Source organism: Aristolochia californica, unplaced genomic scaffold (genome assembly GCF_029961685.1).
Source record: "Aristolochia californica isolate CCGP_79_NKW_82.1479 unplaced genomic scaffold, dmAriCali1.0.hap1 SCAF_4, whole genome shotgun sequence".
Lineage (NCBI taxonomy): Eukaryota > Viridiplantae > Streptophyta > Magnoliopsida > Piperales > Aristolochiaceae > Aristolochia > Aristolochia californica.
The window spans coordinates 47,681,322-47,695,650 of NW_027182103.1; the positions used below are offsets into that span (position 1 = coordinate 47,681,322).

At 37.9% G+C, this 14,329-nt stretch overlaps 2 protein-coding genes across 4 annotated transcripts; one reads left to right on the plus strand and one right to left on the minus strand.

Moving 5' to 3' along the window:
• Positions 1–650: 650 nt before the first annotated feature.
• On the minus strand, positions 651–12,101 carry LOC137962291 (importin beta-like SAD2). 2 transcript variants are annotated; one of them, XM_068809074.1, is made up of 22 exons: positions 11,427–12,101; positions 10,646–10,781; positions 10,478–10,565; positions 9,556–9,705; positions 8,737–8,899; positions 8,452–8,636; positions 8,187–8,360; positions 7,240–7,385; positions 7,016–7,139; positions 6,756–6,936; positions 5,563–5,722; positions 5,438–5,479; positions 5,239–5,357; positions 4,922–5,120; positions 3,225–3,356; positions 2,978–3,081; positions 2,715–2,894; positions 2,378–2,517; positions 2,131–2,270; positions 1,842–1,990; positions 1,543–1,666; positions 651–1,385 (listed from the first exon to the last, which is right to left on the minus strand). In XM_068809074.1, the coding sequence occupies exons 1-22, from the start codon at positions 11,514–11,516 to the stop codon at positions 1,231–1,233; spliced, it is 3,081 nt and encodes a 1,026-aa protein (XP_068665175.1). In that variant the 5' UTR covers positions 11,517–12,101; the 3' UTR covers positions 651–1,230. The 2 variants fall into 2 exon arrangements, with proteins under 2 accessions (XP_068665175.1, XP_068665174.1); XM_068809073.1 differs by having other exon boundaries at positions 1,842–1,993.
• A 263-nt stretch (positions 12,102–12,364) lies between these two features.
• Positions 12,365–14,047, plus strand: LOC137962957 (uncharacterized). 2 transcript variants are annotated; one of them, XM_068810109.1, is made up of 7 exons: positions 12,365–12,425; positions 12,591–12,638; positions 12,735–12,910; positions 13,014–13,100; positions 13,191–13,340; positions 13,432–13,629; positions 13,718–14,047. In XM_068810109.1, exons 3-7 carry the CDS (start codon positions 12,803–12,805, stop codon positions 13,880–13,882), a joined length of 708 nt encoding a protein of 235 aa, XP_068666210.1. In that variant the 5' UTR covers positions 12,365–12,425; positions 12,591–12,638; positions 12,735–12,802; the 3' UTR covers positions 13,883–14,047. The 2 variants fall into 2 exon arrangements, with proteins under 2 accessions (XP_068666210.1, XP_068666209.1); XM_068810108.1 differs by lacking the exon at positions 12,365–12,425 and having other exon boundaries at positions 12,438–12,638.
• Positions 14,048–14,329: the final 282 nt, after the last annotated feature.

Below are 14,329 nucleotides of genomic sequence, written 5' to 3' on the forward strand. Positions count from 1 at the left end.
TGAGTTGATGATGATGTATTTGATGTTATTAACTATAAAAGAATTTGGACAAAAAAATATCAAGGGAGATCTAGAGGGGTATTTGGCAAACACAGTGGCCAAGAGTGCTTAACATCGGTTAGCTTTCGCTAAATACAAAGAACCAAACGTTAAATAAAAGATAGACATTATGGCTGAAGAATGGTATTTTATTATTTTTTAAAAATAGTCCATTTTTTACAAAGATATGTATTAAACCTCATTTTTTGTTGTTAAACACAATAATAAGCCATTTACAATTTGTGGAGACATACAACTCCTAGACTTGGGATTAGAAAATTGGTAAATCTAAATTTTTGTAGCAGGGAGTCAATTTCATTGACAATGGTAAAACTCCTTGCCTATTTCTGCCAATTTTTGTTAGTTTATGTGGTCGATTCCTGCTTTTGTACTGTGGTCAACTACAATATATATTGTCAACAAATAGCTGTTACTAGTATGAAAATCCCCATAAACCAAAAGAGGGGATTCTATTCTTTCATCCTCATTGGAAAAAATAACAAAGAGCTGTTTACAATCAGCAGGACCAACATGAGACCAAGCGTGTCAGGCTCCAGACTGGATAACGTAACACGCTCTAAGAAGACGATGAAAATGACACTTCTTCGGCCTTCACCAAAAAATAAATAAATAAAAAAACATCTTCCACAAATAATACTCCCCCAACCAAGTTATAAATACAGACTAAGGCCTCATTTCTTTCTGATAAACAATCATTCATATACACTCTATATTTGAAATATCCTCCCTGTCGAACAGCCAAAAAACAGGAGGGCATTTTCCAAAAACAATATTACTTGTGATGCGAAAGGGAACTCTTTACTTCCCCCACCTACTTTAGACTTTCCTTGAAACCCAGACAAAACCGAGACTGATTGGCAGATAGACCATGACCCACCATCGTAGAACATATCACCAACCCCTCCTGAAGCAGCCTCTCTCCCAGAACCAACAATCTTCACCCTCTCACAAGCGAAACTGGTGCAAAACTGAAGAAGAACCAGGCCGCTCACAAACACACAAGGAACCTGTGATGACTCAACCATCTCAACTCAGGCCAACTTGACCTAACATCATGGGGATCCCCACTCCCCAGAGCTGGTCCTTATCTTCTGTCACCCACTATCTAAATGGACCAACAAGAATAAAAGAGAAGCAAACTTCAAGCCTCGTCATACACACTCAAACAAGTCATGAAGCACCAGCTGCCTTCTCAATTCTCTCTTTCTCAATCTCAGCTCGCCTCTGCTCAGCATGCTGAGCTACTCCACTGGCAAATGCTGTGTAATGGAAGTCCAGGGTCTGCATCAGACCTTGAAAGCGTGCAGGATCTGAAATTTGCACAGCTGAAGAAAATGTTCAATATGAAAACTGTCAGTCACAAGCACATGGTATACTGTGTTTGGACAATATGAAAGACGAACAACAGCCAGCTTTGCAACCGGGAATCCACGCTTTTCAATCATACTAAAAACTAATTCAAGTAGGATACTTGAGTCTTACCTTTCATGGTATCTACAAAAAAAACAAACGGGTCCACATCATCTATGGGTGAATGCAGCTCCTCATCATCACTATCATCGTCATCTGAATCGTCATCATCATCATCTGAATGAAAAGCCTTTACCTGAATGCAGTACCAAGAGATAAAAGAGTTTTTTTTTTTTCTTCAAAGTCCCCAAAAGAAACCTCTTTTTAAACAATGACAAGAAAAGGCTCGTTAAGAGAAGGGATACACGAGGAGCCCAAGTAGGGAGATATAAGGAGGATCTGATAGACCAAAAATGAATAAATTTGCATACCTGAGCTGCTAGCTTCTGCAACTTGATACTGTCAGCCTCATCCCCATCAACTCCCATTTCCTTGTCCTCCTCTTCCTCCTCGTCTTCCTCATCTGATTGGAACCCTTCCATATCATCATCATCATCATCACCTTCTTCCTCATTAGCAGCTTCTGACCACATGTAATGAAAAAAGTGTAAGAAATGGACAAAAGGAATTAAAATCCTCTTTTTACTCGAGGATGAAGCTGTCATTTACAAAAAATAACAAATAAAAAAAATGAAATAGTCTAGTTAAAGTGGTTTATACCTGCAACTTGATCCTTGTAAGCAACAAGAAGGTCCAGAGTAGCTTTAAAAACACGAGAAAGTGCTTCACCTGGCAACTGCTCCGCAGGAAGCACAAGAAGTGATGTCAAACCCAAGCAGCAAACTTTCTTCTCATGTTCCCTGAAGATTACAGAAGCAATTAATAACATGCAAGCAAACTGTACAACTGCATTTACACTCCCATGCTTAACAAAGAAAGGAAATATTGATGAAAATACAAACGATACCTTTTAAAATTTGCACAAAGACCACTCTTTTTTACTTGTTGCAACATCTGAAACCAAAGGTTGAAAGCCTCCGTTGCAACCCCAAATTTGTGCAGTATGCTAAGCGTCAAAGATGCATTATAATATAGTGCATCAGCAATCTGTGAAACCAAGATTCAGCCCATCAGTTAGAAAGAGAGAAATTTGATCCATTCCAGGGTAATTTCACATCAACTAAAAAAACAGAAAAAAAAGTAGACCTACCTAATGGGGAAAAGAATGAACAATAATAATTATTTGAGACATCACAAGCTTTTAAGGCATAATAAAAATTTGTATATAGGAACAGAGAACTCACCACTTGTATCAAGAGACACTTTAAAGATGACTTCTCAGCTCGACGCAATCGGTCAATTGTGATTCGGAGATAAGGTTCAACCCATTGGTCCACCTGACCCTTACAGTTTTGAAACATTACTTCGATAAGCTTAGGTGCAGGCTTAATATCATTGTCCATCAAATTATTGTCTGCCATAAGCTGCATACCAATGACAACAGATTGGTTACTCGCATGAGAATAAAAGTTATGAATAGAAAAGAATCAGAATTATGGTTGCTTACCGATGAAAGCATGCTCCAAAGACTTTGCTGATAATCAGGATCCTTGCAAGAGAGAAAATGTACAGTACTTCTGGATATGTAATTATCCAATGGAACCAATATATCTGCATAGGAATGGCAAATTAAAGACACAGTACACCAAAGAATGTCAGCATAAGATAAAAAAACATCAATGATCATGGAAACCAAGTAACACAATAACATTCAAAAGTCCAAGACAAACATTGACAGAGACAGAGAATCTTACTTGGAAAGAAATCTACAGCCCAATCACCTAATGCTTCCACCATCGAAGGCCACAGACTCCACATCTCCAAAGAAATTGTGGGAGAAAAAAATGTCATGTAAGAAACTATTTCCAGAACTTCCTCGAAAACCTCTGCATAAATATACAAAAGATCCAATTATACAATTATGTAAATAAATACTAGAAGACACCATGGAAAAGGCACGAATAATTCCCACATTTGTTTGGAATTACATGAGCTCCATTTTTCCATTTTACAATAAAGTTCTTTTGTCATTTATTATTGTCATCCATGGAGAAATTGTCATTCTTCTGATATAAAATACACTTTACCATTCCATTATTTTTTTGAGAAAAAGTGCTTTCTTGTCATAATGACCAAATACCCTTTCAACTACTCACTTCCCTTGCAACAATACAGATATCCTGTTATCATACAATTCAAAGCATATCATAAATAAAAATATCAAAAATTCAATTTGACCCATTTCTTAAAGTCTTCACATTAAAAGAACAAATGCCTTTTTTAACCTATTCCAGCACACACAGAACAAAATGAAAAAAAAAAACTTAACATCTTTAAGCTAATTTTTCGTTCTTGTCATCCAACATGGCAAAAAACTATTTTAGCCTTTTTTGTCATATATGGAGTAATAAACTCAGACCCAATTGGTTGGTTGAACCAGGTTCAACTAGACCCAATTATTTCTCCAGATCATATATCTGTAAAAGCCAGGAGGCTAACAACTGGCAGGTCACTCTTGCTGGAGGAAAATACCCCTGCCAAACGTAGCAAGTAAGGAGGGTGCAAACACCCCCGTCCCCCTCCTTCCCTCTGTTTTGGCATTGGCGGCTCCCGCCACCATCATCCACCATCGCAGCAAAAGGGGGGAAAGGCAGTGCTCAATCCCCTCCATCTTACTACAAATTGGAGGAAAACCTGGTTATTAACTTGTTCCTAGTAAATAACATGTAAGCCCTCTAATAATTATTTATTAAGTAATTACTGCTAATCAACTACAAGTGAAATTCTGTTATGTAACAACATGAAACAACGTTTTTAAAACTGAACTGGCCATCAAACTGGAAGGATGCTACAACCAGGATTCAAGCAAAAGTCAAGCCTAGTAAAACCGCCCAAGTCCATTGGTGTTTTCCCATCACATATATTTCCCCTTTCTCATCAAACCAAACAGGTCAAACAGATTCAGCTGACCACTTTCCGTGGTTTTTTGCTAAAAAAAGGTTCTCTCCTACTTCAGGAACCGGAAAGACTCCAGTTCCAGTTGAACCAGCTAATCTGATCATTCCTAAAATTACACCATCTATTGGATTCTGTATTCAAGAAACTTGTAGTCTGAAACTATATTCTAGAAATGAAATTCCAGTAAGTATATTCCCATAATTTAATTCAAAATGCCCCTTAGAAGAAAATTTGCAAGCACAAACATACTAAAATGCACAATATACAATATTCAGGTTCCTACAAAGACAAAGATCAACCATAGAACAAAGCATTTTTTTAGTGATGAAGAAAAATAGCTCAAAAAATCCATAAAAATGGCAACATGATGAACAGTAATGCACATAGCACTTCTTTACTCTACTCTTATGCTGGAAGTCAAGATTCTTTCATTTTCCAAGAGAAAAAAGACAAATCACACAAGTTGAAGTAAAATGCATCCAAGTTAGGTTACCTTGTCCATCTGTAGTAAGCATCCTGCGCATTATAGGCAGCAAGGTGGGTTCTATTTCAGTAAAGAGATGAGGAAGCCTGCTGACAGATTCCAGGATTGTGCTTATGGCACGCAAGCAGCCAACAGCAGCCAGGGCACCCGGATCATCAGCATCTTCTTCAGCTTCAGTGGACTCCATGCACTTCCAAAAAGCAGCAGCCTTGTAACAAAGTAAGGAAAAAAGTCAAATTATACAATACAAATTAAAAGAGCAGGATTTTTTTTAATGATAACAAAAATGTGAAATGCATGTGATAGCTACAAAATAAGTAAATCACCAGATTCTGGCATAGCCCAAGGGCATAGGGTGCCATCTCTTCCCCAAACTTGTCCACAATGGTCTCAAGAGTAAATACAAGATCCTCATTTTCAACCTCATTCATGAGTTTAAAGAACTCTGCAAATAGCCCAAAAAATGTCACAAAATAATGGGTAACAAAACTAGAGCTATATAATCGATAAAAACCCAACAGATACCATCAAGTAATTGCGGGAGAATTGGTCGGATTTCATTTAAATCTGCACAAAGCAACAAGCTGATACATCAGAGTTCTTCTCTCAGAAAAATTATTTGCCATATAATTAGCAAAACACTTCCCTACCTTTGCAAGCTTCAACAAAGGAGCGTAGAGCAAACACTGAGTCAACACGCACAGGAAGTTCAGGATCCCGTAACCCAGATACAACACAATGTAAGGCTTTGCGGAAGTTGCTCTGATCAGAAAAGTTGATGTGGGCATACTGGCCAGCAACCCAGGCAGCCTGATATTTTTTTAAAAACATAATATTAAAAACAAAGCCAAAAATGCATATTGAAATCATGCATAAGATAAGGTGTCCACAAAAGTTAGTTGCCTTTAAGTCTACATTCCTTTTCCTATTCACCATAGGAAAATTAAGTAGAATAATTTGAGTTCCACATCAAAATCATACAATCTGAACCATTCACTGAAACCAGACAAAAACGCCCTAAATCAATTAGGTATTATCTGGACTAGTCGCTGGTGCGCAATAATCACAAGGTCAAATCAATTTGACAGTATATCCTTTGATCATCCATCACTAATAATAAGTCTTATAGTCATCATATCATCGTCAGAACCTCCTCCCAGCTATTTGAAGTTGGTGTCATTAAACCTCCTCAACCCTGCTCTATCATTTATAATGCCCTTGTTAAGACATTTCATTAACCAACATGGCTGACACACTTCGAAGCACTACAAAATTTCGCCCTGGTCCAACATACCCAAGCCATTTAAAATGACTCTTTCATTTTCATGTCAATTAAGGCAACTCCTAGGTGCTCTCGTGCATTTTTTAACAAGGTATTATTTCTTCTAATTTAATACAGATCCAACTCAACCTTGACACAATCTATCTTCTGAATCTTGTCTTTTCACTACTCAAAATGCATTCCACCGAGTATGATTGGTGGGATAAACATCTGGTAAAGTCCGCCTGTAGCACAGAAACGCCAAACTCCACATCAACCACGTAGCTTTTACTGAGTTATACTTACTGCAGCTTGGCCTTCTTTGTATTACTAAGCCTCCATAAAAAATAACCTCTTTCATCAAGCAATGATCTAATAGGGTAAAATTTATGTGAGGCTTCTAACAGCAAAAGCCATGAATGTAATATATCAATTGTTTTTAGCAGTTGATTTTGTCAAAACTAAGAAGAAAATCATGTAGAAGAAAAATAGTTCATCTATCAAGAAGCATTAGGAAAAGAAGATGGCAAGTTTTATGAATCATCATTCAACAACACCCTCATATAAATAGCGTGCACAAACCTTTGCTCTTAAATGGCCTACAGGGCTGCTAAATTCAGGGAAGACGTGCTGCACCAACATCCTCTCGAGCTCAGACTTATATGGTTCAGTTTGCTTCAATTGATCGCATAATGCTCCTATAGCAAGAAGAGCACCATCTTTTTGTCGATATGATTTGTACTCTACGGGTGCTTCATCATACCTAAATATCCCAATATTCATATTTCTAAATATTGACCCTCTAACCTTAAACAAATGAGCATTTAAAAGAGTTCAAATACCTCTTAAATATCTCTACAATAAATTGAATGAACTTTTGAAGGTTGCCCTTGCCACGCTTCCTTACCAACTCACTAACAAAATCCATTGATGCAGTTCGAGGACTGTATAGATCTTCAATAATATCTGCATAGTAGAGGAGGAAACTTACAACAACAGCAAAATAAAGATTGAAATAACATCCAGACAGAATTGAGAACTAAGTATTTATTTTCTACAAACTCACCATAACCCTTCCTTACATATTCATGAGGATCTTCATTCCACAATCTTTGATCATTGTCATTGAAACACATAAGGGGGAAAATTATCTCAAAAAGAAAAACGTCAAGACGTGGCTGCAGCAGCTGATACATACTATTTTTTGAAATACTGCATACACAAAAATGGACAATGAAGTGCTTGTGAAATAACTTCAAAATACTATAAAACACTCAGGCACAAGTAGAAGTCCTACAAATAGATATTACAAAACAATGAATTCAGAAATTTAAATTTGTTTTTTTATAAAGGCATCCCTAGAAGTCTACTTCTTCTTCCAACCATGGAATATTTCACTCAAAACAAAAAACAAAGAATACAAAGGGGAGCTTGCCTTCTACAACGCGAAAAAGCTCTATCCATACTTGGCAAATCAGAAGTAAGATTACAGAGACACTTAAACCACAATTTTCCCTAAATATGATTTAATACAAAATAAATGGAGATTCTAAACATCAGTTGATATGGGCTTTTACACATACTATGATATTTTCTCCTGAAAGTTATTTCACAAGCTCCAGGAAATATTGATAACCAACAAAAACACATAGCACAATAAATTAAACTCAAGTGCAATGACAGCAAACTGAACATACTTCACATTGACTTACAGTATGGCAAGCAATAACATTAACAAAGAATGGTCATTCATTTTAGTTTTATGCATGAGGCTTGCTTCCAAAATTCATACACATCAGCATTATATAGGGTGTAAGTGTATGTACATTTCATTATATCCTCGAATGTAGAAAGTACTAATGCAACAAGAGAAAGGGAATCAATATTGCCAAAGCAGATATAACTCCTAATATACTTGTAACTTGTATAAGAAAAATCTCAATTAAGTGAAAGACAACTATAGAAGATGAAATGGTTAATTTTAATGATCATCAAGATCCAAATGAGACTAACCTGCTACTCAAATACTGAAGAATGAGATTGGTAACTCTATCAGGCAAATATCCACCCACACGAATCACATTCAGCAAGTTCAAGTGGCATTCCAAAATTTTTCCGGCATAATTCTTCTGGAACATTTGAGCAAAAGCTTTATTCTCTGCTTTCTGGAGTTTCAAGTCTCCAAACCTATGACGCAATGACATCTCTTTTAAAAATTCAAAATCCTGTACCATGACAAGAACCATCGTAACAATTAATTTTTCATGCAAGCACTTACCTTGTATACAAACGGTTTAGTATATGAACTGTCCATTTTTTAACTTTCCACCAACCCCAAGATTTCCTTTGTTCTGGATCAACTGGTTGGCCTTCTACAGGAACAGGCCTTTCAAGTATATTCAAGAATAAGATCATCCAAGCATTAAAAACATTGGGATCAAACAGCTGCTTTGGTATCTCTAACTGCAAAAAAATAAAAAATAAAAACAAAGACACAAGTAAGAGAGCACATAAAACAAGTAGCTGGGCCATCAGAAAGATAGGTAAAACTTCAAAGACATACATATATTGAAGACCAGAAGATCTTGCAAATGAGTTTGATTAACTCTGCAACTTCCAAGGGTGGGTTCACAATCTGAATTAGCTTGTTAAATATATTAAGTAGATGAGGAAATGTCTCATCAACAATAAGATAAACTGGTGTCCGCTCTTCATCGGATTTGAACCTACAGAAATAAATACAAATTAAAAAATTAAATATAAATCAGGAAGAAATAAACAAAGAAAATATAAAAGTCCACCACAGATCAAGAAAACAAAGCATAATTTCAAAATAGGCAAATGATAAAAAAAATTAAAATAATAGTTGAAGTGATCTAAATTCACTTAGAAATGTTCAAGGGAACATTTTAAGATATGACAAGAGTAAAACAGTCTACAGAAGTCATCGTTTGATGTCCTAATGCCCAATTTTCAAACTATGTTCCTAGAAGTTTCTCAAAATATTTAGATGCTTGTATACCTCTTAGCTACCTTTGTGTAGATCTTGCTGTAATGTTGGCCCTTTGACCTGCCTGTATTTGCTTCTATTTGCCTCAACAAATCATCAATATTACACACACATATCCACACACAAACACATACACGCACACAATATGAACCACCAAGTGCTTTCTGTGAACACACCTAGAGTCTACGAATAGACTCGTTCCCAATAAAAGATGTAACAATGGTTCTGATTCAAAACCTACACCTTTTTTTTATAATAATGAGAATTTTTCTTTCTAGTCTAAAAAATTACATATTGCAATAGTTCAAACTGTTAAAACATTTCAAGAAATTTATTATGTAAAGATTCTGAAGGCAAGCTGCAGATACTTACTCATACTTCCTGGAAAGTATTCTCAAGACATACAAAGCACCATATACTTGTTGATCCTGTAAGTTGTGTTTTATCCAATGGAGAAGACCAGGCCACTGTTCAGGGTAATCAGCATGGATTATTGTTTTGAGACACTCACCAAGCTGTACCCTGTATAATACAAAAAAAATCTCAGAAAGACCAACTAATACAAGAGAAAACAGTAGACCAAAGTAAGTCGCAACAGTTAGTTCTTTAGTCAAGTATTGTACCTAAGTCATTTATATATTAAATAAATAATGTCATAAAATGATAATTAGGTGCAGCAATTGCCATATCTGAAATTCAACGTTTTCAATGACTCTAAATTGATTCTAAACCAGATCTGGTTACTTTGACCCAGCACATTTCATTTCCCACCACTAAGGGAAGAGGGAAATGATAACCCCCAGACCACAATATAAGACAGCTCATGGCCTGACTTCTTGAACAATGACTGAGTTAAATGATTTCATAACTCATAACAGTTGCTTGAACTTCACATATCATTTATCCCACAGTCGTAAGCTTAAGTACTAGCCATCAGACATTACAAATAGCTCATACTTGTCCTGAACCAACAAATAACAAACAGAGACATTACATCTCAGAGCCATTACCTAGAGACTAGAGTGAGTAATTGGCCATCTGTGACATGAATTATTAAAAGATATTTGGTCCTAACAAGATTGCCTTATAATGCACAACCCAAGACGTAAAATCCACCTCATGGGAAACCAAACACCCAGACATAACATTGGGTGTTAAAAAACATAATCTCCAGTGTATTTCAAAGTTTTAGCATCAGCAGAAATATCAATTAAATATTATATAATATACTAAACACAACTAGAACTGCCACCAAAAACTTTATATGCAAAATAGAGAAGTTGCTGTCTGGTACCTTAACAAGGGGGGAATTTGAGTAATAAACCGGAGAATGTTCTCCCTGACCATGTCTTTATCACTTGCTGATATTTTACTCTGCTCACCTGCAATAAAAAAATGCCTTTATTCGAGCTATCAAGGGACAGTGACTGAATTAGAAGTAGACTTCAAACAAAATATACACCTGGCTCATGAGGTGACCAGTTTTTTGCCACAAAATTCTTGAAGTGTATACTGGCCACCTGGCGCACGGCCATGTCGCAGTTGCCATCTACAATAATCTGCAACAGCCTCACCAAATGCTGTGGAGTGTACTGGAACTGCACACAGAACAATATTTAGGAATATATATAACTGGATTTAATGGAAACAACAACCTCAGATGCAGTAGGTATGCACGTGCCCCACATAGAATGCTAAAAAGATCTCTTGTACTCCTAGGAGATGACCAGCATTCAGATATTATATCATGAAGATGCAACGCTGTTTCATTCAAATATTAAAAAAAAAAAAAAAAAAACAAGGCTGTTGAAAGTTTCTGAAAATGTAGAACACATTTATTCCCTGTGCCAAGTAGGCAGCATGGTCGTAATAGATTAACTATGATGGACTCGATGATCTTCGTATCAATCAACTAAAATTAAGCCAAAATAATAATAATAATTTAACGTTATTGCCAGTCACTGCTTAAATCTGACTCAGTGCAGTCGATTGGAGTAATATACTGAATTTCAATTACCAAATTAACAGCGACTATGGAAATAATCGGAAAAAGTACAAATTCTCCATGATCATTTCAACGTGAAGTATGAACACTTTCTAAACCGACTGAATACCAGCAATGACTTTACAGAGGCGTAAAGCTCTGAATAAAATGAACAAATTGCAACTCGAGTATCCATGAACTCGGAAAACCAATGAGATAATCCCAAGAAGGAGAAAAAAAACAACTTCACAAAATTCACCTGATTAAGGCTCTCCTCCGCTGCCTTCCTCTCCTCCGGGTGCGGACTCAGCGCTGATTGTAAAATAACAGCAAGACTCGGCAGATCCATAGTTCAAAAAAAAAAAATAAAAAAAAAATCCAAAAGAATCACAGCTTGGTTGTTTAGTGACGAACAATCAAACAGACACAAAATCTCTTCAAAGAAAAAATGAGAATCTACGATTCCTCGAAACAGATAAATGCGAAGAATCTAGGGTTTCGGAATCGAGCTCCGAGAAGATGCAGGGAAACCTTCCTCGGAGCGCAAAGACCGCGTCGGACGTTCGTGCGTGCGAGGGGTGTGAGAGGAGGAGAACAGAGGGAGTATTTAACGTTAGGGTTTGTGTTAACGAGTTGCGACACCCCGGAACAGATTGTTGACTCCAGTGAGACCGCACTGTGAGTCGGCTCGGCTTGCGTTCTTAACTTGTTGGGGTTTCGGGAAGGGAATCTTTGGCAAAGGCTAGTGAAATTTTTGGTCAGAGATGTGTGCCTGCTTTCGTTCGTGTAAAAACAAAGGAAGGTCCCCCCCTTGCCAGTGTTGCCAATGGCCACCCTCCAAGAATCTGGCTATTTGGATTTTGTTTGGTTGAACCGCTGTACAAATGCTTTCTCCACCGTTAAATCCACTGCTTACCTCCGCAGCCGCGTAGACTGTGCCAATGCGGCGGCTAGGGTTTAGGGATTGAAGGAGATGGTTCAAATTTCAATGTAACTGTGAGGGTAATGGGTATAGATGTAAATTTATCATTTAAGGGAAAACAGAAAGAAAATGAATATGAGCCAAGACGAGTTTAGGTTAAAAACTTCCAAATAGAATGAATTTCAATGTTATTAAAACCGAATTAACCATTGGACTAAATATATGATTAGTAACTATTATTAAAAACCTCGTGATCCAGCAATGAGAAATCTCGTCTCAACTCTCAACCACCAGTTTTGCCGTGAACCATCAGAACTACACAGTTACATGGAGAAGGTACAGTATACAAGGAAAATGGAGAAGCCAGTGGCCACGAATCTCAAATCGAAACAAAACACGCTTCTGGAAATGGACATCCTCTCTTTTTCTCTTGCATATCACCTCATCGCTCTCCCTTTCCCTGGTAATCAACACTAAATCCTTTGGAAATGGTTGTGGCAGGCGTCTTCTTCACATACCAGCAGCGGTTATCTGCGTCGCCTGGAGTAGGTATAGTAGCTGATCAGTTTGCTCACAGTAAGCATTATTTGAGACTTTTGGCTAATTCCACAACCTGACTTCGTAATTCCGGTGACCGGTGCCTAGCGTTAGGGAGAGATTGGAAATTGAGACGGCAGTCTGCGAGACGCGTCGGAGCGAATGGCTCTGTGGTGATGAGTCTTGATACGGGTAATAACTCAAGATACGGTTCTTCTTCCGGAAAAGTATCCACATTTTGTTCCAGTATTGCCACCGATTTACCTCTCTATGAGTCTCCTGGGGTACGACTTCTGTTCTATTACTTTTTCCATTTTCCTCGATTTTGTGGTGGATCTGAAGACAATGCCTCTGTACACTGTATGCATTGTGTGGCGACATTAGCAGGCATCGTTTGATGAATATTTGGAGGACCAGGCGCGGGTGTTCCGAGCAATGTTTCCTGACGAAAATAGGAGCCGGAGGCTGAACGAAGTGAGCTGCGTTGATTAATTTCTCCCTGTTGTTTCTCCGCCATCCTGTCCATCACTCTCTGGTTTTATATAATTAAGCCTGCTCTCGCAGGAGGAATGGAGAATTCAGATGCTGCCGCTGGACTTTCTCTTTCTGTCTGTGAGGCCGGTTATTGATATGCGCTTGAGATGCATTTCCAACGCCAAGGATTATCCATCCGGCATTCCTGACACAGTTAACAGAGTCCTGCAACTTCAAGCAGTAATGTACCGCAATCCTGATCTATCCACACTAATCCTGCTTTCATTGACGGTTAACCAGATAACTTCGCCTTGATTTGCCGTTTCTGTAGACAAGATGGGAGCTTGGAGGGCTGGACAGCATGGTTAAGCCTACTCATTTCGCATTGGGCGTGCAAGGAACACTTTACTCGCAGAAGCAGGGTCTACGAAGTCGTCTTAAAGGTCAACTCGAAATGAGCATTAATTGCATTCTCCCCCCGGCATTAGATCTTGTACCGCAAGATCTTCTCAAAAACGTCTCAGAATCGGTCAGTAGGCTACTAAAATTGAACAAATGGGCATGCTAACTGCTTGAAATGAATTGACCGTAACAAATGCTTAAATATGATTAAGCAGGTGCTCAGAAGATTGATAGAGAACATGAAGCAGAAAGTAAACCAAAGCTTGGTTTCTGATTTCGGTAGCTTCAGGAGGGAGAGGCTCCGGACGGCATGGTCCCAGTGCCAATCTATTTCTCCGGCTACTGCTGTCGACAACCGAGGAAACCCCAAAGCTCAATAACATTACTAAGCTCGTAAGAGCTAACTCCATTTTGTGACTTCCCTTTCAAACCAGCGGAGCCCGACCTTGGATATCCATAATGTATATTAAAAAACAGAATGCTGTTTGTGAATTTTCAGTAATGATGACAGGGATTTGGGTTTTCAAGGAACGAGCAATCTGCAGCAGAATAAATAGTGGCAGCCCTTGATTTCTAGACATAACGGCAGCCTCTACCTGGGTTTTATATCCGGCATTTCAAGAAATCTAATGCCACCAAACAATTTCACTAAACGGCAGTGCTTTAAATGCCAAAGTAACTCCGATAGCACATGTTTGCTCATTCTGATAAAATAAACTTCTCCATCCCGCAGTGAACTCTAGAGCAGCCTCTCCAGCAAGTACATCCATGTCATAAGTGGAGAAAATAATCGACAAAGAAACACCACGTTATGAACCTACGATAAG